The sequence below is a fragment of the Copadichromis virginalis genome, linkage group LG3 (assembly GCF_057382275.1).
Source record: "Copadichromis virginalis isolate Kocher_CV1m ecotype Utaka linkage group LG3, C_Virginalis_male_GT1.1, whole genome shotgun sequence".
Lineage (NCBI taxonomy): Eukaryota > Metazoa > Chordata > Actinopteri > Cichliformes > Cichlidae > Copadichromis > Copadichromis virginalis.
Window position 1 is genome coordinate 44,575,436 of NC_140620.1, and position 26,655 is coordinate 44,602,090.

Here is a 26,655-nt window from a genome sequence, read left to right on the forward strand (position 1 = left end):
CATTCATGGTACATCTAAAAATACAGCGAGTCTCTGGCTCAGACCTTAGCACATTAGCTTTGAAGATGGGATCAAATAAGAACCACAGGTTTGAAGCTTGTGTGATGTTGTTTTAGAAATAATCTGAAAGCCTGCTGTTGTACAGCAGAAGCAGTACACGTGGTAAAAATAAATAATTTATAAATGTAATTGTGTAAAAAGAAAAAGTAAACTGTGCAGAAATGCTTTCAAGAGTGAGTTTACAGCATGGGGAAAAAGACAGTGTGTGGATTAAAAGCACCTTTGGCATCAGTTTTCCCATTTTTTTTAAAACACAATCCCACGTTAAACGTTTGAGTCATTAAAAACGTCTAATGAAATTCTTTTAGCTTGTGCTAATGTTTCAGCTCTTTTTCAGAACCATTGTGTAATATAGGTTTTACTAGAGATGGGCAAGTGTGGATAGTATCAATATCATCTCTGGTATTGGTGTCAGATTGATACTAGCTCAATAATAGGCTCCATACTTTGTTTCTATCCACTGGGTTCAGTATGTAGCCTGCTGAACTGTATTAAATAAATTATTATTATTTTGGAAACGAAAAAAAATATACATATGTCAAAAATCCACTACGTCTGAACTTTTTTGTGTTGACAGTCACGTCTATTTTATTTATAGCCCATAACACATTTAAACAACTGAAGTTTCCCCAAAGTGGCACATTTACATTACAGGCAAAATAGAAGGGAAAAAAACTGTTTATCTGCACGAAACTGCACAAAAACCTAATAATTGTGTTTTGCTCTGGTAATTACTTATTGGGAAAAGTTAAAATCATTGATTTAGTGTTCAGAATTTACAAATTAACAACAATTCACCAAATCTCCCCTAGATAAAGTGCCTTTATAGGTTAGGTTTCAAAGTATCGGCAACACTGGTCCCGTATTTACTTGGTATCGGATCTACAACACAAGTTGCAGTATCACCCCACACATATACATATACATATATACACACACACACACACACACACACACACACACGTCTTTTAATACCAACTGTGGTTTGCACACATGTTGATTTTGAAATTCAAATGTATTGAATTTGTCATGCAAGCCTTATTTTAAAAGTTTTAGGTCTTTTTGTCCCTCCTTGGACGCCATAGCCTCCTGGGTCAAAGCTGTGTATTTGAACACAAACGCAGGCCCTTTGAAGCCGAGGCTTGTTGAGCTTTCACGCAACAGAAAACACAAGCAGTGCAACACCAGCTCACTGTCCTCCTCCAGCTTGTCGCGGCAGATTTGTGTAGCCGCTGTCAGATTTAATTTCAAAACAACAATGCGAGCGAGAAATGCTAAAAACAAAATTAGCTAGTTTTTAAGTTTTTTTTTACCTGCTACAGGCGACGGTTTGCGGAGCACGAGCCACCTAGTTTTCCACTGTGAAACAAAAGAAAAGTTTTTTGGGGGGTTTTAAAGCACTGGTCAAAGTGTGCATAGGAGATATCCGCATATTAAGACAAAGTAAAAGCAACCTTTTTCCCGTCTCTGAGTCTGGCGTATCCTTCCACGACAACAGAATCCGTCATCTTCAGTCATGGTTCCTGACAGCTGCAGAGTCGCTGCCTGAATGAGGGGTCACTTTCAAAATAGCTGCGCTCTCCTCTAGCGGGGCGCAAACTCGCCCCCCAGCAAGGAAGGCACATGGAAAATGGCATGACCAGTGTCTGTCTGTCTGTCTGTCTGCCTGCCTGTGTGTCCGTCTGCCGGCCATGCTGCTGCTGCCACCTGGGCTGGTACAGTGAGACGCTCCCGCGTGTTTAACATGCCACACGCCACTCTAACAGTAAAACCGAGCACGTTAATACATCAAACTAGGCATATACACTCGCCGGACACTTTATTAGGTACACCTTTTCAACAGCTCGTTAATCAACCAATCACAGGGCAGCAACCATCTTTAGGATTCACGGAATGAAACGGAGGAAATGTACAGTGAGCGTCAGTTCTCAGCGAGGTCGCCTTGTTGATGAGATTAGAGGAAGGAAACAGTAACTTGAATAGCATAAAAGAACATTGTGATGCTGGGAGCAAATGGGCTATAGCAGCAGAAGACCACACTGGGAGGGAACTAAGGAAACAGGAAACTGAGGCTATATAATTGTCATGGGCTCACCAACATTGGACAACAGAAGATTGAAAAAAATTGGTCCAGCGGGAAAACATCACCATGTCAATGAGCCGGCTCACTGTACTGGCATGGCCTCCACCGTCACCTGATCTCAATCCAGCAGTGCACCTTTGTGGAGATGCATGTGGAGCAAATGTGTAATGCTATCATATCAGTATGGATCAATATGTGTACTAATCTTCTAATAAAGTGGCCATTGAATGTAGCACCACCCTTTTGCGTTCATGTGGGGTCAAAATGTTAACGAGTTAAACTAAGCAGTTGCCAGGATTCGTGGGTTGTTTTTTTGTTTGTTTGTTTGTCTGTTTTTGTCTCACTGTGCTCTGTTTTTGTCTTTTTCTTTATTCCACCCAACCGGTTGTAGCAGACTGCTGCCCCTTCCTGAGCCTGCCTTTGCTGGAGGTTTGTTCCTGTTAAAAGAGAGTTCTTCCTTCCCACCATCACAAAGTGGTGATGGATTGTTGGAGTTTTCTTCAAAATACTGTAGGTCCTTTACAGTATAAAGCACTTTGAGGTGTTGCTGTGTTTTGGCACTAAATAAATAAATCTGATTCTGAATTGCATCAAATGGAAGTAAACTGGACTGAAGGTTAAGTCAATGGAAAGCAACCAGAACAAAACACAAAACAACTGGAAAAAGGTTTGACAATTAACAAGTTATAAGGATTTTAACTGTGGACATATCACCAGCCTGTGTAAATGTACATTAGTAGATGTGGCCAAAAAATGGACAAAACCTTTGCACAGTAAAAGAGGCAGGAGGCACTGATTCACCGTGTGAAGGGGTACTCATTGATACACCTACTTCATTTACTCTAGCCCACTTATCAGCTGATGAGTTTGCAAAAATGCAAAGTTTCATTTTCATTGTCGGCCACACATCTGCAGTGGGAGCAGCAAGAGCAAAAACAGGAAGACAGCTGTGTATTCTGGACGAGTGGTAACATGGAGACTTCAGTCCTAACATTCATATTTTTCTGTTAATTATTATTTCAGCCAATAATGTTCAGTGTACCTCTGTGGCACTCTGCTGATTAGTGTATACCTGGTAACTGGGTTGCATCGAGGTGAGATCGCATTCTCACCAGCGAACTGCTCTGCAGTTTGTTTGGTCCGCCTCCTCTGAAAGGCCTTGGTACAGTTGTTTTAGTCTGCACACCTGTGCAAAAGAACCACACCAAGGGCGGAAAGCAATCTGAAGTTCAATTTAAACGGATTAAACAACTAAACACCATGAAGGTGTATTTAGAATTTCCAGAAAAAAGGTCACCCACACCCCGAGGTAATTTGTATCCATGCACTTCATTGATTTGAGAACCAAAGCAGGGCAGTCTAACTTCAGGGGTGTGTTTGGTGCCACCCAAGGTCTCCCAGACCCTGGAGCTAATCACATACACTCAGTGTCTCTGGACCTATTAAGGTAATTTTAAGCTTTTAATACCCCTTTATTATCTTTACATTCAGTTGTTCTTGGAGCTACTTTCTATATTTGGCTTCATAGTTTTAGGTATCTGGAAAGTTTATCCACAAAACAACCTTAAAACTGAACTGTGCATATTAAAAGTACCACATCAAGTCTATACAGTCTTTTTATGTAATTGTACATATATCAGCAATAAATATATATTGTTTTTTACCCAGTTTCTGTTATTTTCTTAGAGATGTTTCACTGTTTCAAAGCTAATGTGCTTAACTAGTACAGTAAAAGGACTCAAGACCTTGAGATGAGCTATTTTTAATCCATCTATTATTTCTAAAGCCCATTTATATACTTAATTTAAAAAAAAAACTAAAGAGAGAAATATCTGATGAATGAACTGAACAGCAATACATATCAAATCTCAGAAAATCCAGCCTCATGATAACAGAGAAAAGTCCACTTGGAGAAAAACATCATGGTAACCTTGAGACTGGCTTGTTTTAATTACATTCACAACATATCACAGCTCTTTAACAAAGACACTCAAAGTTTGATGTCACTGAAAGTCATTGAAGGTTTATTCAGTCTCAAAATATTTCACAGTTAAACAAATAACCTGTAAACTTCCAGAAGCTTTACAATAATAAAAAAAATTGTAAAAAAGTTCATATATAATATCTCTAAACATCTCATGCAGGAAAGGTTATTTCCAGGTAATGTCGTTTGGTGAAGGCTTGGGTTTGCGTTTGATCACTGAATCGATCCAGTCTATGTAATTCACTACTTTTGTGTAAACTCCGGGTTTATTGGAGCGGCCGCAGCCCTCCCCCCAGCTGACGATCCCGTATAAGAAGCTGACGTCATTCCTCCCACAAGCCAGCGGGCCCCCGGAGTCGCCCTGAGGAAACGCACAAGTGGATGTAGTGGATGATCACAGTGAAGGCACACAAACGGCTGAGTCACACACTTAAAAATGAATATATTGCTCAAAATTGCTCTCTACCTATGAGCTAAACAGTCAGTTGTCTCATTTCATTTAACAGGAAGGAGTTCAAATATTTTACACAGCAGGATGAGGGGGTAGTGTCACACCACAGACATCTCTGAATATCACTGAGACCCTCGTTGCCTTCCCCCAACATTTCACTCAGGGGAATCCCTCCTGCCATCTTAAGTGCTGTTCCATTACTGTGAAACCTCGAGCCTGGCCTCTGATGTCATCCCCAACAGAGCCAAGGCGGCGGGTTAAGTACTGTACCGTCCCAGCCACAGTGAAATAAAGACATTTGTTTTCTTCTTTCTTAAATTCACGTGTATTTAAGTTTGTGTAGTCACGCATTAAATGAGATGTTGAAAAGGTAACGTTGATTTTTTTTAAACTCTAAAATCTGTCATTGTAAAATAGATTTTTGGTTAAAATGTGATCTTCATGAAGCAAAGTAGTTCATATCTCCAACATCCAGCAGCTTCATATAAATGCAATGACCTGCAGCGGGATCACATGACTGTGCATCAAAGTTTGTTTGATGCAGCGTGTAAGAGTGTAGTTGAGAGCAGGAGCATTAACACTGTGAGTTAGAACTATTAATACAATCTAACTCTTAATTTAAATACTGTTAAATAATTAAAGAAAAAAAACTAACAAAAATATACCATAAAATAAAAAAATGTAAAAAGTATGCTCAGCTTTTTGGTTCTGGCTGAGAGTAAAATAAGTGAAGCAGAATCTGAAATGAAAAAAAAAAATGTAATGACAGAAAAGAGATTAAATCGCAAAAAAGTTCCTGAAGTTAAAGTCCTATTGATATTCTTTATAAATAACTTGATAATAAGAGATAATATTGTCACTATTGCGCTCAATCGCCCACTTTCCCAAGTGAATTTGCCACCCTGATAAGGATAAGCGGAAGAGAATGGATGGATGGACCTACTCCACTGATGTTTCCGAAAAGCCTTATATAGAGTTTTAAGCTTTTAACCCAGCCAACCAGCTATGAGGTGAATCATGACTATAAAGGAAAAGATACAGATAAAAAAATTAAAGGGAAATAAAAAGAAAAAAATGATTAGTTAAAACCCATAATGTTTTGCAATTCATCGAATTTACAGCAAACGACTTCTAACCTTCTAACCTTCCTTTAGATATGTCCATGGTAACCTTCATATCCAACCACGAGAGATACCGCTGTTTAAATTCAGCATTTTCTTCATGACATAGTAAATAAAACTTGTTTCCCCAAAAACAAAGTTGTTATCATATAGACCTATGGTTTCTTGTGACACATATCATCATTTCACAATGTCATAGCAGCTCTACTATGTATAGTTCTAGTATTATGGCTCATAATCAGAACGTGACTATGAGTTTTATTTCCAGGACCTCACTGCTGAGCTCTATAGTGCTGGTGAATCTGGTGTCTTAACTGCAAATAGAACATTGAGCCAGGAGCTAATTTAAAATTAAAAAAGATGTTTCTATCATGGGACTCTGTTTTAGGACATCAGCACTTCCTTGGCAGAATTACATCAAAACACGACAGTCCTCAAAATGCTTCCCTACCTGGCACGCATCAACGCAGCCGTTAATCCCTGCACAAATCATGTCACTGGTGACATGGTTGCCATACACTTCTGGCTTCTTGCAGTTATCGTGAGGAGTCAGTCTTACTCCAGCCTCCTGCAGAGTGGAGTATCCCATTCCCTCTGTCAAATAAAACACAAATGAGTCGTGTTAGATAAAAGCCCAGTAACACCGAGCTGTCACCCCATATTTTTTCCCGGTCCTTATGCTAAGCTAAGCTAGGCTAATCGTCTCCCGGCTGTGACAGATTTAGCCCTCAAGATGAAAGCAAATTATTATTTTCCAAAGTGACAAAATGTTTCTTTTATGTGCGTTAAAAATAAATCTGAAACTTTTCTCAAAGACACATAGCAGCGCAAACAATTTTGGCCCCACCCTCACGGTTTAAGCGTGTAAACAAATAAATAATTCACTGGAGGTGCACGACAAATGTGCTCCCTGTGATCAATGCACGAATGTAAATAGTTGTCATCGTGACAAAACGGAAATGACACAGCTCTGCCATGACCTCCTCATTACTCACTCTCTTGTGTATGTCCCCAGCCACTAATGGTGCAGCAGTAGTAATCGGGGAACGTCATGCTTTTGTCTGGGAGACAGATGGGCCTGATGAACGGGGTTTTCTTCACACATCGCCCGTCCTGCTTCTTCAGTTTGATTAGAACTGCCAAACAGAAATGAAATGTTATGAAACAGGAAAAGAAATGAAGCAAAGGTATGAAGCGAGTGGCTGACTTCGCCTTGGGAAAATGCCACACCCAACTGTCAATATACATATATGTGTGCATCTGTGTTTGTGCGTGTTTTTATTGCGGGGGTGCAGAGGGACACAGCTGTTCAGTGAAGCACAGCTGTGCATACAGACTGGGTTCTTAAGTGGGTTTGTGTGTTTCTGAACAGGGACAAGAGGTCTTCCAGTTTATGTGAGTCACTGGCATATGTGTGCGCGTGTGTGTGTATGCGTTAAATAATTACCAATGTCATGCAGTGTTGGGTTAAACACTGAGAAGTGCCTTGGAAAGATGTAGTCCTCCACTCCAAATGTCCTCGTGTTGGGACTGGTGGTATTAAAGCTATGCTGGCCCAGGACCACACGGATTTGAGATTTCAGGGGGCTGAAGAAAGACATTCTTAATTAATTCATTATAGTATACCAGTATACCAAAGTCCACACTCACAAAGCTCATCAAGTCAAAATAAACTTGAGGTAACTGGAGTACTTCACCTTGTTTTTCGTGAAATCTGGTGGGAAAATTAGAGAACCCAAAATACCTTCACAGAACATTTGTTTGAGCTTTTAGCAGCACAGTCAATCACATTTGGCCTTTAAGGGGGGTGAAAAAGGAAGCCAATGCAGAACTTCCAAATGCTGCAATTAAACGGGTGTTTTTCCTGCCATTTGGAAAGTAGTCGATGAGTATTTGTTCGAGTATTAAGTGCAAACTATGGACGAACGCATGAATCTGCTAGCAAACAAAACAATACCAAAAGTTAAAGTTATGCATTATTAAAGAGAATATAGCTTCCAGGTCTAAAAGGTGAAGCAAATGCAGACGTGCCTTAAACCAGCCCTTGCTTGGCATTATGCTTACATTGCTTGAGAGTTGCCTGCCCTTTTGGATGTGATATAACTGCATGTCACTCAGGAAAACTGTCCATTTTGCGACCACTTGGTGAGTGGTTGCTGGAGACTGCTAGCCCTCATTAGCTAAACTCAGTTGCAAAGACGATGCTGTATCAAAAAACGTGTTGGCTGCAAGCAGATTCTTTGCAGTTTGCATGAAAGACAGCATTTTGTATAATTGCTAACTGCTAGCAAAGCGGTACTTAAACTTGGAGAAAGTGCAACGCAAACCAGAAACAGTCTCCGTTTCTGGCATCGCACTTTGTAAAATCTTACTGCTGTTTGCAAAGTAGTTGGAAAGTGTTTGCAGACAAGTTGAAAACACGACCAAAGTAATAACAAAGAGGTTTTCACTAATTAATTCACATTTTATGCTGGTGACTGGCAGTTGCTAAGGATTCAGTGACTGGTCTCTAGCCCTGTTTGTCTGGGGCTTTAGCCATTACTTTTCCAGGAGCGGTAAATAGCTACAGGATGCTAACCAAGCTTACCAACCAATCATTAGCTGATAATTTAGCACAGCGTCCTACCATCCAAATGTGGTCACTCAAGATGGCAAAAAGACCATTCTTATCATGATTGTTACACCTGTAGGAACCATAGTAGCAACAATAGACAGGAAGAGAACAATGACACACAAAGGGAGTCAGACTGGTTGACCGATCTTTTAGCCATGTGGCATGCATTCTTACCACTTCGTCACTTGGGCTAAAAATCAGTCTAATTTTTATTACACTGCTTTAAAGTCTAATAATTAAAATCTAATGATTTTAATGTCACTTGTGCTGTAAAAAAAAATCCACTTAATTCTGTAATTTTCCTTCCTAAAGCACCAACTATCTATAAGATAGTTAAACCCCTGCGATGTTGATAATGCTATTTTATATTATGAATTTTAATTAATACTTTCTAATAAGAAATCCAATCATGCCCCAACTGTACTAAAACACAGTTGTAGCAGTAGACATGGGGCTTAAAAAGAAAGCCTTGCAGATACCATATATTGTATTTTCCTATATGCACTCTGCTGTGTAGGTCCAGTGCAACATTCAGTTGCTTTAGCTAAAGATTTAAACTTGTGGATGTCAGTAAACAGACATCTGTTACTGACATCAGAGGAAGGTGCTAACATTTGCATGTAAACATTACAACATGCATATTTAGACACGTTTGTTATATAATACAGAGAGAATATATTACTGTTTAAAATTCAAGAAATGTGACTTTTTTTGTCAAGCTTCCTATAGTCTTTCATAGACTGACTCAAAAGGGGATACGATTTCTTAAAAGACTCACACTTTCCAAGGTTAAGAGATAACACTGTGTAGAGGGGAAAAAATGGCTGGAAAAACTCATAGCGTTGCCTTTTTTCCACTAATGTGTGTAACATCCTCTGCAGCGGTAGAATTCAATACATACTTGCTGAAGAAGCAGTGGGCCGCAGACACGACCCAGCAAGAGGAGATGAGAGTGCCGCCGCAGAAGTCTGACTGTCCGATGTAAATGGCTGCCATCCATGGATGACTACCTTCCAGAGACGAAGTTCCACCCATTATCCTCCCTCTGGCTGTCGATAACCTCTTCTTGTGCTTTTTCCCGCATAAGGGTTTTTTGGCCGGCTTGGAGGGTTTGGGTTTTTCAATGGTGGGCAGGACGTTGAATGGAGTAAACCTCAGAGAAGAAGCTGAGAAAAGTTCAAACAGAGGATTATTTTCAGCTTAACTTGGACACAGCAAAATGCCACTTTCTAAAAAGAGCTAAAAGACGCTAACAGATAAGAAACTACAAATCAATCAACTAGCTTAGATTTAGACTTTTTTTTTTAAACTAGCTTCCTAAATACCTCTTCTGAATAATTTTGAATCTACTGCTGGTTGATTTCCCCCTGCAAGAAGCACAAAAAACAAAAATAGTCATTTCTATAAGGTGATGATGTTCAGTGTGGCAAAGCTTCCTCTGGCTGCAAATCATGTGTTGAGGATGATCAGGAAGAGGATTATGAATTCGGTGCATACCCCTGGCATCATGACAGACAGATAGACAGCTGTTGCAAACCCCACTCACCACATCAACATTTGGCTCCACCTGACGTGACGTGTTGATTCAGGGTGAGTAATGTCCTATTATTTCCCCCATATCTAACCTAGCCAATGTTTTTCCTTTAAAAAAAAAAAAGCTCTTTCACTAAACCAGTCAGCTTGGCTGAATTTAACTTTCGAGAGCAGCGTGACTCAGCGGCACAGATTAGCTGCCTTCTCTGCACTTTTTTTTTGTTTTTAAATCTAAAACTGGATTTTAATTAAATGTGAAGGCATTTAATAAGCCTCCACATTCGAGAAATGTTTCTCGAATACGGAGCGTCAGTGTCAATGTCATATGAACGAGGCCGAGAGAGAGAGAAGACGCTGCTGCACTGCGTGACCTTTGTGTAAGATCATTACTTATTGCATGTTGTAATGATGGAATGAATGTTCAGAGAGTGGCAGCTAAATAAATCTGATACTCTTAACGAGGAAACAAAATTAAGCCAAGAGTTGGATATGAACATTATTACAAACGAGGGGTATTAGAATATGTACATATATAGATTTAAACGGCAGAACAGCTCAGGTGTCTGGTCAAGCTAACAGATGTATGCCTTAATCTTATGCTAAAGCATATCCACACTCCAATATAACGCCTCAATTACAACATAATTACATTCTGCACACAAACTCCTTCCCTGCGTCCTGCTTACTCACACGCAGCCATCACACAGGAGGGGACGTCACAGTACTCCCAGGAGATGGCGTTGTCTTTTATTGTGTAACACCAAGGCTTCTTGTCCTCGTCTGGGTTCCTACACACAGAGATACACAACGGACAGAGTGTGTGCGTGCTTCTGTGCGTGTAGCCTCGCTGCTTCCTATCTTTATATATTGCTTCATTAGCTGAATGTCTCACAGGGGCTCCATTGCCATTCAAATCCACACACTCACACGCAGATAATTCGCTTTCTTTCTACATTCGTTTCACGTTTTAACAACCAGGATTCAGGTTTTAGTTTTAAAGCTGCAATATGCAATCTTACCAATAATTAATGATCTATCCGAGCCTGGGTGTAAGTCTAAGTCCCATTGTTTGCTTTGGCCTGGGAAAATTTGGGAAACGTGCCATTTGCTGTCAGTATGTCTTCCTGCTCATGAGAAGTCATAGTAAGAAATCAGCTGATGGAAGAAGGCAGGAAGGGTGAATGTGCCAGAGATAAGCCTTTTGGCATGATGGTTTCAGGGTTTCCCCCTCAGTAGCTATGTGCTCGTAAGTCACACGAATGACAAGAGTTGACAGATAAGGAGCATACGGCTTTTGCTAGCTCAGGGTAAAAAAAAAGTTGGATACTGCAGCTTTAAAACAGAAATTATGTGCAAACTGTATAGAAATGTGGCCTCCCAGATAAGACTGTTTGCAGCACAGCAAGCGACAAAGGCTTTAATATCTCATTTTGATTAACTGTTGGAGAAACAACTACTAGAAAATCTACCATAGCTGCTATTAAGGCAGGATGATTTAGCACACACACCTGCAGTAGGCATGCTCCCCAAGGCCTTTAACAGGTGATGCAATCACTGTGCCCACATGGAGCTCATCAAACAGCAGGTCTGAGTTCCACGGCAGACACTGGGCGCCGGACACGGTGGTGCCCACCAGGCCTCTGTAACCTGTGCCCCTGCTGCTATAGCACTCTGTCTCTGGCTCTGCTCACACAAGCCACAGAGAGAGAGAGAAAGAGAGAGAGAGAGAGAGAGAGAGAGAGAGACATGGAAATAATCCCAGCCGTGACCACAGTAAAACACAGGTATGTAAACAATATGAAAGCGATCACACAAACTCCCGATGCAGCAGATATGTGTGTGCGATGACAGCTCTTTTCTCTTCAGAATGAGTTAGAACACGTTTTAAAACCTCTCTCTGAACGCGTCAATGACAGCTGGCTACAAGCTCACCAGCACGCCCTCACCTGTGACCATTAATCAAACTATTGTCATCCACACATGCACGAGCATGCGTCTGTGCATACGTGACACAATGAGGATTCCATACATCTGCTCTCGCATATGACAAAGACTCTGGCTCTATGCAGACTGCAGTGACTAGAAATTCTGCCCTCTGCTATTTTTAGCCCAATACAAACATCATTTCATGTCAACTGTGCTTTCTGCTCAGAGCAAATTTTGCATTTCCATTTGAATGAGGAAAACGGGAACGTAGCACTCAGCGTATGACTTACCGAGACTACAGTGAGGTCCACTGTAGCCATGCCTGCAGTTACACACTTCCTTTCCGGTGGATACGATCAGTCGACACGTTCCGTCGTTCTGACATGGGTTTGTACGGCACACTGGACACATCAAGACACACACTGTCACATCCTAATGCCATTCTCTTTAAAATGCTTGTTTTTCAGCAAAACTTTATTAACATTTAGCTTGTTTAACGGACCCATTATGATAGTCGCTATGCACAGTTTAAAAGTATTGTATTCTGGTTATATTTCTATAAAATAAAATGGTTGCCGAGCACCTAGGTCATTTTGCTGGGAAATTGCAACTATTAAAATTGCCATTCCTACATTACTGTCTTTGGAGGAATTTCTGTTTCAAATCTATGAGATTCTGAATTCTGAATGTAAGCAGTTAATGTAGAGTCCTGAAGTAGAATTCCTATAGATGCCAACAAAATTGTAGCAAATGGCCAGACATTTGCAATTTTTACACTTTGGAACAACCGGTCTGAACTAAACCAAGGAAACCACCAGTTGCTAAGGTAAAAAGTGTATTGCCTGACTGACCTGTTGCTTGCTGTTGATGCATTAAAGCTTCCTTGTGATTCTTTTTGGACACTAGCAATTTGCTGTTGTCACAAGTAATTTGTGTGGTAGCCACAGACTCATCTGCAAACACTCACCAGCTAGTTGCGAAGTGTTAGTAAAACAGAGAACGTAAGTTGTACAACTTTTACTTTGAAGACGTGTGCGACTGGGGCGTTAAGGGAACTTTATGCTGATTGGCTGCCCCTCATAACGAGAAAGCTTAAACAGCACTTAGGTGGTTGCTGCTGTTTTGTGTATGAGGTATGAATTATATATGTATATAATATATATGTATTATGTATGTACTATATGTATTAAATCATGCATGACCACGTCTGAAAAGAAAAACTGTGTGAAACTGAGCATTTACAGCAGTATGAAGCCTGAGCTTTTGGCTCACAGGGATTAGTCTGACATACACTGACCTCGCTATTTAAAACTTCTGTATTGTGGCATCAATCATTGGAAATCACTGTAATAGTACATTTATAACAGACAATAATTCAACAATAATTAGCATTGCTACACCATCATGGTTTTTCCCACGCAGGTTTTAAATGTAATTTTTAATATTTTTAGATTACCAAAAGAAAACTGCAAAAGAAACCTCTGAGTATTTTAACCTGACTCTACAGTTCCGCTCAGGTGGACTTACTAACATCTTCCGGTCTCATTTTTTTGGCTTTGGTTCGCTCTCACCCATGCATCTGTGTTCTTATGTACATGTAATATATCTGGGTCTGAGCAGCCTCTTGTGAAATAATATAACATACAGAAAATATGCTGGGGATCAGAGATGCCATGAGTTTATTGGGTTTTACTGAAACTGAGCAGTCCTGATGTGCTTTGAAGAAAAACAATGTAAAGCACATTAAGGGTCAGGTTCAAGCTAGAAAACTTTTTTTTTTTTTAGTTTTGCGACTCCTGTAAGCTGAGCCCCTATCATCATGACAAAAGCAGTTTCAGCTGAAGAAGCATGAAAATACCTCTCTGATTGTATCTCCTTTATGCCAGGGGAATCTGCTAAACGCCCGTGAACATTGAGATGAAAGCACCCTATGGACCCATGGGGTGTGTCCTAAAACACCATTCCTGAGTCACAGTGAGTCATATAATCTGCCTTTTCTTCAATGCAAAGTTACTCTTGTAACTATGGAGCTGTGATCAAAGAAAGGGTAGGGCACGTCTTTCAAACCCCCTCTTATGAGAGTGAAAAAAAAAAACATTTCTTCAGGCTAGGAGGAGATCTGATACTTTTTTGGAGGCCTGAGATCAAGTTGTATACTATTTTTTTAAAATTATATGAGTTGCTAAGGTTGCTAGGTTTTTATCTTTATGTTTATTTAATGTAAAAACAAACAAACCCCAAAACATTCCAACATGTAGCAATATTTCGTTTGTCATTCGCCGATTTGAGCATCAATTCAAGCAGCTGTCAAAGCAAATAGCGCTGAAGTCATTGCAGCCTATTGAGTTTTGCTCTCATCACCCCAAAAATAGCAAAAAATGGCCAAGAAAAAAAAAACTGGACACATTCAGAGCAGAACAACAAAAGCAGAAAGCATGTCTTACTCGTGTAGTGGACTCTCTCACACTTGATTTCCCCTGCCACACATGTGCACTGTTCCACATTACGGAGGTGAATTCGTCCCCAAGACTCTCCGATGTCATAATAGCGCAGGTGTACGGTTTCGTAGCACTTCTCTGAAAAAGCCGACACAACACATGAAAGGCGTCGGGGCTGAAATGGGAGAGCAGATTGAAGAGCTCAATGGAGCGTACGGAGCAAATCTCCGATGGCTGAGCTGCTGCGACGGATCCATTTTTCTGTGTTTTTCCATCTTCTTTCACTGCTTTGCTTTCAGCTGAAAAGTGAAACCTGTTTACAGGTAACTCATAACTGATTTGCCATTATTTTGGCCTGAAGGCAAGCACGCGAAATTTCAGCAGCATTTTAACGGAAAACACAGATTAAATGAAACTGGCATGTCATTTCAATGTTATACACGTCACGTTATTGTGAAGCGTATGCCGCATTTATAGGACTGTGGCGAACATAAGACTGCCACTCAGATCTTTCAATCACATCTCAGTGTCTATATCAGCAAATAGAGATTGCTCAGTTGTCATCTTAATAGCATCAGGTCACGTCTGTCAGTGGCGTGTGAGGCTATAGCTGAATGCAGCTAAACCAGTTTAAAGTCAATTAAACAAACTACATTTGCTGCTAAAAAAGAGCGAAATCACTGTGTCACTGCTGGTCTGTAACCAGTTCTGCCTTAACTCCTTCAGGATATGAAGCTCCTGCCCAGATAAGTTTGGGAACCAATAATTACAAAAATTGATAATCACAGCTTGCCAGTCATTGGAGAATTTATTGCATCAGACATCAGTGATTCCACCTTTGGGCACGGCAACTTTGTGGTGCTTTGCTAGTGGCAGCTTTTTGGCATCGGCCACAATCTTTTTTTATTGTAAATGTGTAAATCTCTGGAACTAACAGATGGGGTGGTGCTACTGGCAGCGGCAGAACAGGGTTACATGAGGTGGGGTTGAAAGCCACGCAGACTCTTAACTACTGTGATAATCAAGAGTGAACTTAGACTGTCATGCTTTTGTTTGTCTTCACGGTTTGTTTCCTTTTTTTAATCAACCTTTATTTATGCAGGAAATTAAGATCAAAAGTCTCTTTTGCGAGTGTATTTTGGGACCATACAGGCAGCCTTATAACCTAGCATGTTCTTTGACTCCCATAGAAAACCTTGTGCAAGCACAGCGAGTCCAGATTATAATGTAAATTTTCTATCTATGAAAAATCTCCAAATTTAGTTGTTCACAGCTGGGAAAAGGTAAGCTCACAAAGAACAGCGTTGGGCTCTGTGGATAAAAGTATCCTTATTCTTGTCACCAGTGAAATTTTCAAACCTCCAACAATTACTGACAGCAATTTTCCTCCTAATCAAAGCTGTAAATCAGTGTAAATAACAGCACTTACCAGTGAGCCAGTAAACTACAACGTTATTGAATGTAGCAGATGTAGCAGAAATGAAGCACGTCAAATGCCACACCAATTTAGTCATTGTATGATGAGTGGCCTCTTTGCATAATGAGCCACAATCTGCAACCTTTCTGAAAAGTCAACAGTTGAGCATTTTTAACAAATATAGCCTCTCTATGTGGCTCACTGGTCCCCAGAGAAGAAGGAGTTAACTCTTCACACTCAACTGCCTTCACTAAGCATGAATTTGATTACAGAGTTTTTAGCTGGCATGCTTTTGATTTTGGTTTACATCTGTGGACAACAGATGAATGACAATGGGCTGCCTAATGTGCACTTTGATGTGAATATGTTCAGGGAACAGACAAAAAAAAGACAGTCTGACAAAACCAAATATGAATGGATGACAAGCACTATACCTTTAATTCATAGAATATTAATAAAGGTGCCTACTTTGTTCACATATTCTCCCAGAGAAGCTCTCAGGGCAGGAGCATTCGAATGTGCGTCTGTGTGGGATCGCTGTGCAGACGCCTCCATTCTGACACGGGTTCGCCTGACACGGATCTGTGATTCTGCGTGAAGTGTGGACAAAAACTGAAATCAAAACATCAAAACATAATCAGCAGGAGAACAACCGCAACACTGTAGTTTCTAATTAAACAGCAGTGGAAATTCAATCTGCAGCTGGTTTGGTGAGCTAACCATTTGGATGGCTTCTCTCTGGTGCGCAGAAACCCCACTTCCTGTCCCGATCAAAATTGTGTGTAAGAGAGCACCTGGGACAAAGGAAACAGGAAGAGAGTCACCTGCAAGTCAGCAAATGCAGCAAATATGCCAAAAACAGAGTCTGCACAATTCTAACAAGCTTGAAAGTTAATATTTGGTATGATCACCTTTATTCTTCAACATAACCTGAACTCTCTTAAGCAAGTTTCTGTAATTTCTTTAAGTATGGTTGGATGTTTTTGTTCTGAATTTGTATAAAGGAGTATATAGGACCACTCTTTTTTTCCATGTAAAAATAAATAAATAAATAATAAATAAATCATCAAACGTCTTTTTCACAAATCACACCCTGATTACAACCTTAGTAAGCATATCCTGACTAAGCGTGTAAGTTAGCGTGCCCGCTGACGGTTAGTCATGCTATACTGTTGGAGTTGGGCATATAGATATTGTGACATAAAATTGCGTAAACCATGTGCAGAGGATTTTACCCAACCCTTAATCAAACCCACAAGTACTGACACCCTGCTCCAGAACGCTGCATCTTCTGCCAACACACACTAACTAACTCTGTCAATCATCCACTAATCTAACCTGCGTAACATTAACATACCTCTTCTCCACTCACTGTAACTACAACACTCAATGACAAACCCATTCTGACGGTGAGCTGATGAGCACATCACAAAAACAAGCAGGGTCAAACCGCCGCAACTTTACATGTAGGTGGACCAGAAAATATTGGCCCATGTATAATTGCATAAACGTTGCTCCACCTTACTGGCATCCACCCTTTCTGCATCATTTCCAAGTAGTGAAGACTGAAACCCTGCCAGCGTGTCTCCTGTTGTTTTGGGTTTTTTTTCCAATATCATAAAAAGATGATTGTTGCTGTGTCACAATCTGAAGCGATTAAAAAAAACCAAATTACACCATGATGGTTTTACTGAGGCAGCTGTTTATGCACCCTCGGGATAAACGCTGTGAAACGGCTAAACTTCAGCTATAGTTGCAGTTTCACAGAGTACCTCTGCATTTTATCTTCACAGTTATTAATGATAACACTGTATTATGATAAAAATCATCACAGGCCCCAGCAGTAATTGAGCAATGAGCATTTTATTAAAGCTTTTTCGCTCATTACCTCATTAAAATTTGTGATCAGATGGCACTGTCGCATAAATCCCTCATCCCCGCGAGCTGTAATTAGGTGTGACTACACACCCCAAACACACTGCATCAGTGTACAAATCATTGCTATTACAGCAGTGATGGAAAACACCAGTGTGTTTGTTCTTTTAAGGGCATGCAAAAAGCCAGGAACTATCAACCAATTAGAAATAAGAACACTAACTCGACATTTCTCCCTTGAGAAGAAAGCTGCACTTTGTATCTTCCAGCCCCACAAAGGTTGACTGTTTCCAGTGCTTTCTTTTAAAGTTATAAAATTCAAAAGTCTGATATAAATATATTGCCTTTTATTTTTTACACAGACATATTCTGTATATATATATTCCAGTGATACTGTAATCCACTGTAAGACAGTCATCTATGACACCGTATCTGTGTGACTTAACAAGAAGAACTATACTTAAAGAAGTAAAGAGTTTGTTCTTCTTCAGTGTCAGCTCATTAAGCTCATTTTAAGCTCTTCAGTTGATAACTGCCACCACAAAGACTGAAGTAGTGTCTGCTATAATGAATACATATATTGATATCTGAAACCAGTACATCAATAAATGTACTACAAGAAAACGGTATACGATATATGAAAATATCGATATTTTGCCCCACCTCACATGGTAGCAGCTCAATGCATTTAAACATGTTCAAACCGAGCATCGGGAGAAGGTGATTTAAGTGACTTTGAATGTGGCATGGTATTGATGCCAGACCAGCTGGCTCGAGTATTTCAGAAACTGCTGATCTACTGGGAATATCCCAGCACAACAATCTCTGGGGATTACAAAGAATGGCCTGAAAAACAGAAAATATCCACTGAGTGGCAGTTCTCTGTGTGAAAATGTGTTGTTGATAACAGAGATCAGAGGAGAATGGCCAGACTGCTTTGAACGCATAACACGTCAAACCTTGAAGCAGATGGAAAACAACAAGAGAAAAAAAACACATGATCCTGTCAGCTAAAAACAGGGAACTTGGGCTACAATTTACAAACACCTGCCAACAGAAGATAAATGCTGTCTGGTCTAATGAGTAGGCTCAGAATTTGGTGTAGAAAACATGAATGCATGAATCTGTGCCTCGAGTCCATGATTCAGGCTGATGGTGGTGGCGGTGTAATGTTGTGACCGGATATTTTCTTTGGGTCCTTTAGTACTAAATGAGCATCATTTAAGCACCACAGAGATTTGCATCATGAATGTGTAGCTAACTGTCTGACCTGTGTGTATACAGTAAGTTTGAGATTGAAAAGGGAAGATTATGGCTCATTGTTTCTTAACTATCAAGCAATCAAAACACACAGCCTGACTCCGCTCCATCAGTCACGATGCTATTCTGCTACATGTGCCTTGACCGTGCTAAGGGTATTGTCAAGTCAAGGCTAGTTGCTTTTATTTAATTAGCACATTTAAAAGCAGCGGGAGCTGCTTTCAAGTCGCTGTGGTAGAATAAAATATACAGTGACAACACTAAGTGGGAAGTGACAAAGGCAATGATAAACACGCATCATCAAGACAGCAAAAAAATAAAAGATGTATTAAGAAAATAAGTTCAATACAAACCATGCAATCAAATAATCTGTAAATTATCCAAAGATGATTTTTTTACATTTTGTGGAATAAAAGTTTCAAATCATGCGTATCAAACAACGTGTGTGTGCGTGCGTGTGTGTGTGTGTGTGTGTGTGTGTGTGTGTGTGTGTGTGTGTGTGTGTGTGTGTAAGAGCGAGAGAGAGAGAGAGAGAGAGAGAGAAGAGAGAGATCTGTCAGTGTGTGTCAGAGGACTGACACTTCTGTCAGAAGTGTGTTTTGACTTGACTACACACACATTACAGACTGTTTGTGCAACCAAAACAGTAGATCCAGACAGACAGGCTGGCTAATAAGGACTCACCATGGTCTTGAGGAGAGGACAGTGATGCAGTGATGATGAATCCTTCCACCCTGACGAAAAGGGAATTTACATTCTTTGCCCGTGGTGGTAACAACTGCAGAGGACGTAAAGGGGAAAACACAAAACATTAGCAGCAGAAACTGTCTTGGAAACCCCGACCCACCCACTCTCTCGCTGGTTTCCACACACAAAGACCCCTTTCACTTCAAATGAATGTACAAAAATCCATAAGCAAGCTACACCCCCTCCCCTACAGGTAACACCTATGCAAACATCAGCTCACTCAGGACTTAAGAGTGCAGCACCACCAACTAAGTAAAATAATAATAATAATAATAATAATAATAATAATAATAATAATACTAATAATATAGGAAAAATGATTTTAAGACCAGAGTAAAAACAAACAAACAATAACAAAAAGAAACTCGCCTGTATGGCTCTCCCTCACCGCCTCTGCTTCATATGTAGGTGCTAATGTGTGCTGAAATCAAGGGAGAGACATTATTTCACTCCTTTCACGCTCTCAAAAACACGCAATAACAATAAGCACAGACTCACTTGAGTAGAGAAGTGTGGCTAAAACTTACCACTCCTGCGAAAACGCACGAGAGAAAAAGCATCACGGCGTGTGCCATCGCGAAAGTTTGCATCTGATGTTTCCCTGGTGTCCCGAGAAGCTTATTTCCCGTGTGCCTGTCACGTAATATCTGTCAGTGTCAGAGTCCTCAGCCCGTTTTTGGTCATAGGAAACGTGGGAAATCCTGCAAGTATTATCCTGTCCCTCACAAGTTGAAGCTGTATTGAGTAAACCCGTTGCGTCATTAGGCTTGTCTGACGCTGAGGCATCCTGTATCCCGGCTGGTGTTCCCCCAGCTCCCCCTCTGCGCTCGCCCACGGTTTATCATTACGACTTATCGACTCACGAAAGAAACAAGAAGTTTCTTGAGGCAGAGGCAGGCAGAGAGGTAATACCGCTCAATCCTTACCCCTTTTAGGTTTAACACTGCTTTCTCCTAAAGTCGCCCAATTTTAGCTTTTCTTTCACCTGTGGTGTAGGTGTGCGTCGTTTCTGTACTTAACAGAGATTTTGCTTCATATCGACGCGAGATATGACAGCATCACACGGTACCTGCAGGTTTTCGGTTGCACATCCGCGATGCCAATCTTCCGTGCTACCACAATAGAGAACAAAGATGCACTATTGGATTGAGATCTGATGACTGTGGAGGCCATTTGAGTTAGTGAACTCATCGTCATGTTTAAAAAAACAGTTTGAGATGATCTGAACTTTGTGACACGACACATTATCAGCCAATAGAAGATGGGCATACTGTGGTCATAGAGAGCAACAATACTCAGGTAGGCTGTGGTGTCTCAATGGTGCTCACTAAGCGGTGCAGTCTGTACCGCTGATACAATTCGGGATTGATTTCATGTTTACGCCAGATACGGATCCTACCAACTGAATGTCGCAGCAGAAACGGAGACTCATCAGACGAGACAACATGTTTCCAATCTTCTGTTGTCCCAATAGTTGTGGTGAGATATTGTTTGCAGTATCACTTTCCTGTTGGCAGTTCCTTAGTTGACAGGAGTGGCATCCAGTGCGGTCTTCTGCTGCTATAGGCCATCTGCTTCAAGGCTGGAAGTGTTGTTGAAGATGCTCTTCTGCATACCTTGGTTGTAATGAGTGGTTAGTATCCACCTGGACCAGTCTGGCTATTCTCCAGACATTTCCACCCAGAGACCCGTCACTTACAAATATTTTCTCTTTTCAGACCGTTCTCTATGAACCATAGCGAGTGCAGGAACACATCGGCCGTTTCTGAAATACTCAGCTCCACTCATCTGACATCAACAACCATGAAAGTCCTTAAATCAATTTTCTTCTTCATTCTGATACTCAGATTAAACTTCAGCAAGCCTTGGGGATACAAGGGGATACAAGGACAAAGAAGTAAGGCGCATTTACCTTTAATGTGCATTTTCAAGCATTATTGTTCCTGTCAGCACTCCCTTCATTCAGTTTGCAGTTCTCTTCAGGTAATCTGTCATCTAGAAGGTTTCTGTCCTGAAATGTACACAATGAGTTTTCTAAATCTGGAGTTGAAGGTTGCAAAATACAAGTGAAATAAGTGTGTGTGACTATGAAAAGTAGTGTCTTTCACAGGTGTTATGCTCAATAACATCTCAAGATAAGGAAATGTCTCATCGGGAAGATAATTTGGGACCTCAAAGGAATTGTTGTTCCTAAGAAGAACTCCTTAAAGAAAATACCTCTGAAATCAGGTAAAGCATGGAAATCAACTAAGTAAGAGTTTCATATCTTGTCAGCATTCCAGCAGTGACATGCTGTATCAAGTCAAAGTCCCCAGTCATGCAATCTAACCTCTAATTTTCACCAGCTGTAATAATCTTCCTCCAGATGTTGGGCTAAAAATACAAAGAGGAGGCTGGGCCTCTAAATAGCACATAAGTAGCAAGTGAAGGTGGACTTTCCAGATGGGAAATCGTTCAGCCCTGAAGACTACGTTGTTAATTATTGACAGCTCTAACTAACTTAGCAAACACATCGAGCTGGTGAAATATACCAAGTATGAAATGAAGACTTTGCATTAGATACAACAACAAAGAAACATTTGAAGTATTCCCCCCTCGTTTACACGATGAAAGCACAAAAGCAAAGACACACAGTTGGTTGAAAGTAGAGCCATCGAAGCCTTTTAATTGTTCAACAATTAGGACAACCTCACAACCACAGAAGCAGAAAGTACAGACGATAGAGGTACTGTTATGTGTCATCTGTACAACACAGGAAGACAATATGAACAAGAAATAGTCAAATATCTAAGAGTCCTCTCCTAGCATGTGGTCCTACTTTCTAATCAGGACACGTAAAACAAAAGTCAAGCTTTACTTTCTAGATTTTTAAATTATCATTGCTATTTCAATTGCATCTCACAACTTTTCTCAGCGCAAGACTAGCAGAAAAAGGTAATGGGTGGACAGTTAATTGGGACTTTAATGTAAAACTCAATATACCCAAACAGCTTAACAGCTTATTAAATCATTTGGTGATGGTTTCGAAATTGTTATCAAGAACCTGAACAAGCGTTTTCCTGAGCTTTAACCCTTTGGTTTCCACCACCAGAAGGCTGCCGGTTATTACATTGTTTTTTTGTTTAGAAGATGTTAAGCAGCTTCTTATCAAGCAGTGTCCTGTTTCTCAGTCATTTCCACTTTTTAAATTGTGTACAATTATTATCAACTGGTACCCCAAAGTGAGTTTCAGGCTTCTTCTGTGGTATTATTATTTAGCCTAACATGGCTCAAAATAGTTAATTATCAAAGCATACCAATAACAAAACATATCACTGTCCCAAAATTACAACCGGTACTAGAAGTCAACAGGATGCCTGAACTGTTTTTAAACAAATATACAATATCCATCACCATAATATTGATGCTTTAGTAAAGAAAACTGACAACTTGTACATGCAGCACATTGTTCGACTACATCTCCTCAAACAACAGTCGCTCAGGCTTTAAAAGTGCAGCAGTGGGGATGGGGGGGAGGGGGGGGGGGTCCCTTTAGACGATGGTGGCCTTGTAAAGATCTGTGTTGCAGTCCTGGCCCTCCGGTGGGTTGCGGCCGTTCTGGGGCATCTGGGCGTTTCTCATTTTGCTCTGGCACTGTCGCAGCTCGGCGACATAGCCCTGAAAACTCAGACTCAACTCAGAGTCCTCACCCTGGGATGTCTCCGCTGTTCCTTCTTCTAGATGTACTCCCTCCACATCCATCACCTCCTGAATGGTATGTGCAGCGTTGGCTTTTTTAGGAGGTGACTTGGCATTGGGTATCGTTTCTGTCGCCTCTGTGCAAGGGAGAGAAAAACAAAGCAAAACATGGAAGATATAAGATAAATTGATTTAGAGACAAGAGATACTTGGATATTGCAGATGATGGGTGGGATGGCCCATTCTGCATTCAAATGATATAACATCATAAGGAACCATTCACTGTACTTTAAAGGGCTGTCCACCCAGGAAGTTACTAGCACCAACATGGCAACCACAGACCACCAAAAGTGACATTCAGTAACTGTAAGCGACAGAGAGCAAAATTTCTGCTAGTGAATGCAAAAAGTAGGTAGATGCCAAGTTAAACCTTTCTCAACTTTGAGGTGTGAGATTACCAGTAAGAATGAAGGACAAGCAACCAAAGCCTGGAATGTCCACCAGTGATCACCCGTCAACTAAAAAGCAGCCAATAGGCAAATTGCTTCTAGTGTGAGCGCCCATGTCCACCAAGTCCACCAACAAAAGATCCTGGGGAATAGTTTTCTAACGTTATATGCAGGATGGTGTTGGGAAATGAATAAGCAGACCCAACAGCCAAGTAATCATACTTCTTTGAAGTCCACTGCCTCAGGCGCACGTGTAGTTAGCAGTAGATGGATGAGCCACAAAAAAAAAAAAGAAAAAAAAAAAAAAGGGGAGACACATGGATGTCCACACGGACCATCACTCTGTCTGATCCAAGCAGAAGGTATAATCACGCTTGAGAAATCCTACTACTCTGTAAGCTACACCCTCTTTCTGAAGTCAATGCAGGAAGTGCTAAAAAACCGCAGTTCCATTAATGGCCACTTGGACCTGACTCCAATCCCCAGAGACTGCCATGTTAAACAATTTGGTCTCAGCTAATTTCCTCTTCCTGACAGCATTTCATTTTGTTTTTTTGTTTTTTTGACAAATAATGTACAAACAGCTGGCCTGAAAACACTGCACTCCATTTTCAGTGGGTAAATTTCAAGTATTAACTTATATGTTAGCACTAATTAGCAGCTATCTAATTAGCAGCTATCTAATTAGCGCGATGTGCAGCCACACATTTTGTGCAGTTTCGCAGCTTGACAACCATGCTTGCCGGTGTTAACCAATATTCAATAACTTGATAATTTGTTTTGTCTGGGTAGCTACTTCCATCTTTTTGTTACAGTCCGTTTACACCGGGCTCAGTGCAGCTCCTCTTACCTTATACTTTATATGTTGATCTGTTGTTTAACAGAAACACTGAGTGCAGCTTTAGATAATCAATGTGGTTTCCAAAAATGTTCATTTACACAGGAGTGACTGCACAGATGTGCAAAACTATTCATTCTTGGCCTTCACATCTCTTTTACCTCTTATTACACTGGCTGACGGCCAGATGTTTAGCACAGCAATGCCAGATTTCAAAAGCACTCAAGCAAAATCTGTCACACCGTGCGAGTGCACATTTTAACTCCACTTTGCTTGATTTTAAGTTGAATAGTGGGCTTGTTTTTTTATATTTTAAGCATTCTATAGTTGTGTAATCATCCCAGCTGTTGTCATGATAGACTTGATGACATAACCACTTCTGCTTAAACTTGCTCAACTTTATAGCTGGTTCGTCAGAAAGATCGGACTAAAAACTGACAGGATTATATGCTGTACAGTAATTCAGTGCAATAAAATCTGATGCGACACATCTGAACATTACTGTCTTTATTTCCTTTAACCCCAGAGATGCATGACTTCATCGCAATACCCCTACAGAATAATAAATAAAACATGCTCAAACTTCCCCTCTCTTCGCTAATGCAAGCGCACTCAAGAAGCCACAAAGCCAGCGTTTCTTTTTGATGCTGGTGTTACAGCTATGGGTGATAAACTTTCCACATCTCATGTGAACCATGTGGCCTCCAGAGACTGTAAACACACGGACATAAGCACTACACTTCAACACACAGATGCTCTGAACTCGACTGGCTGTTATTCGTTGCTGTCCGATATATATGTAAACACTGTCAGTGAGCTCCAACAGCTGACCTTATGTAGACCCAGCAAACCTATCTATCCTGCAACAGCTTGAACAATCATACTTGGGGGGTGAGGGAGAAAACCTACAAGTACTTTTCCGGTTGTGTAATAGTTTCCAGCACTTGCGTTTGCTGGTTTACCTCATTTTGCTTACAAAGCATTTCTAGTGTTACTTGAATTTTGCTTTGCTTGCTAATAGGGCAATACAAGTGGATTATGTTCAGGCCAATTATTAAATAATAGTTAATGGCTATTTTACGCAATCTATAGAATGTGAGAGAAAATAGTGAAGACATAGGTTTTCACAAACCCTACCTTTAATTAAAGTCTTATTCTGTTGGTACAAAATAATTTGGGGGTAATTCAGTCCACAATCATAGAAGAGGAACGCAGCAAACCCTCACACCTACAGATAAAGTTTAGCCTGGCTGGAACAATTAATCAACTATAAAAATTAATTCATGTCAAAAGAATAATGAAGTCGCAGTTTGTTTTAGCTCTAGTCACAAAGTAGAAAATTTGGGAAAGGCTTCTCTGTTCTCAGCCCCCACTCCCACAGTGAGGTTGTTAATATCGCAGTTCGTTAAAGACCACTGACTGAGCCACCTGGCTTTGTACTGATATGGTAAACCTTTTAATATTACTCACAATAAACCTACAAGATAGGGTTTAAATATGGTTTTTGCTTATAACATAAGCTTTACTTTGCTTAGTCATGGGAGATCAAACTCATGTAGCCATTACTCAAATGTAATTTCTGGACCTGGTGTGTGCACTTCTACCATTTACACATACACGCTTCTCATGCATGGATTCAGTGGTGTGCTTGCTGATTGGTCTGCACCATGTGATAATGAGGCACAACTGTTTAACATGGCCATTCCTCCTGTGGCAACTCCTTTCAGCAGCCATGGCGGCAGCAGGACGCTGAGCTCAAGCAGCCAGAACAGAACGGAACCAGCTCCAGTCCTCACTTAGTCTCCCTGCAAAAGATCCACATCAAGCCCTCCTCTGACCGCCAGATGGATGCTAAGGCAGGCCCGGGGATCAGCAGCTGTCTGCTTCGAGGACAGAAGACGAAGAAACGGGTGAAGCGGGCTTGAAGGACAGCTCAGTGGCATGGTGCCTCAGGTGCAGGCAGCTGAAATCGAGTCATTACAAAGCACTTTGTAATGCCCTGAGATAGAGTCTCAATTACCCCAAGGAATCCTTTAATCTTCCCTCAGCATGAGTGTATAAGAAGAAATAGAAAACTCAAGACAAACAAGCTCTTGTCGTGAACTTGCTGAATTATTCACTTCTGTAATTTATTGCTTAGTATTCAGACAAAGATGGCCGCCTGTTCTTGTTTATGAAGAG

The 26,655-nt window shown here is 40.7% G+C and overlaps 3 protein-coding genes across 5 annotated transcripts in view; all 3 read right to left on the minus strand.

Annotated features, from left to right (window-relative positions):
• The window catches only part of LOC146714949 (protein Dok-7-like), a 66,237-nt gene extending 64,384 nt beyond the window's left edge, over window positions 1–1,853 (minus strand). For both annotated transcript variants that reach the window (XM_085451307.1, XM_085451308.1), the window contains exons 1-2: window positions 1,515–1,853; window positions 1,374–1,419 (exon numbers count right to left, since the gene is read on the minus strand). In XM_085451307.1, the coding sequence (XP_085307433.1) occupies window positions 1,374–1,419; window positions 1,515–1,568 (100 nt within the window). In that variant the 5' untranslated portion in view covers window positions 1,569–1,853. The remainder of the gene's footprint in view (window positions 1–1,373; window positions 1,420–1,514) is intronic.
• A 2,149-nt stretch (window positions 1,854–4,002) lies between these two features.
• Window positions 4,003–20,292, minus strand: hgfac (HGF activator). 2 transcript variants are annotated; one of them, XM_085451309.1, is made up of 15 exons: window positions 20,037–20,292; window positions 19,879–19,930; window positions 19,447–19,540; window positions 16,348–16,421; window positions 16,096–16,239; window positions 14,217–14,348; window positions 12,063–12,173; window positions 11,355–11,529; window positions 10,537–10,634; window positions 9,639–9,680; window positions 9,215–9,479; window positions 7,147–7,286; window positions 6,695–6,835; window positions 6,151–6,293; window positions 4,003–4,488 (listed from the first exon to the last, which is right to left on the minus strand). In XM_085451309.1, the coding sequence occupies exons 1-15, from the start codon at window positions 20,097–20,099 to the stop codon at window positions 4,294–4,296; spliced, it is 1,869 nt and encodes a 622-aa protein (XP_085307435.1). In that variant the 5' UTR covers window positions 20,100–20,292; the 3' UTR covers window positions 4,003–4,293. The 2 variants fall into 2 exon arrangements, with proteins under 2 accessions (XP_085307435.1, XP_085307436.1); XM_085451310.1 differs by lacking the exon at window positions 9,639–9,680.
• Window positions 20,293–22,147: 1,855 nt separating this feature from the next.
• rgs12a (regulator of G protein signaling 12a) overlaps window positions 22,148–26,655 on the minus strand; it is a 44,218-nt gene continuing 39,710 nt past the window's right edge. Inside the window, exon 18 of the mRNA XM_085451312.1 lies at window positions 22,148–23,324. Coding sequence (XP_085307438.1) covers window positions 23,041–23,324 — 284 coding nt within the window. The 3' untranslated portion in view covers window positions 22,148–23,040. The remainder of the gene's footprint in view (window positions 23,325–26,655) is intronic.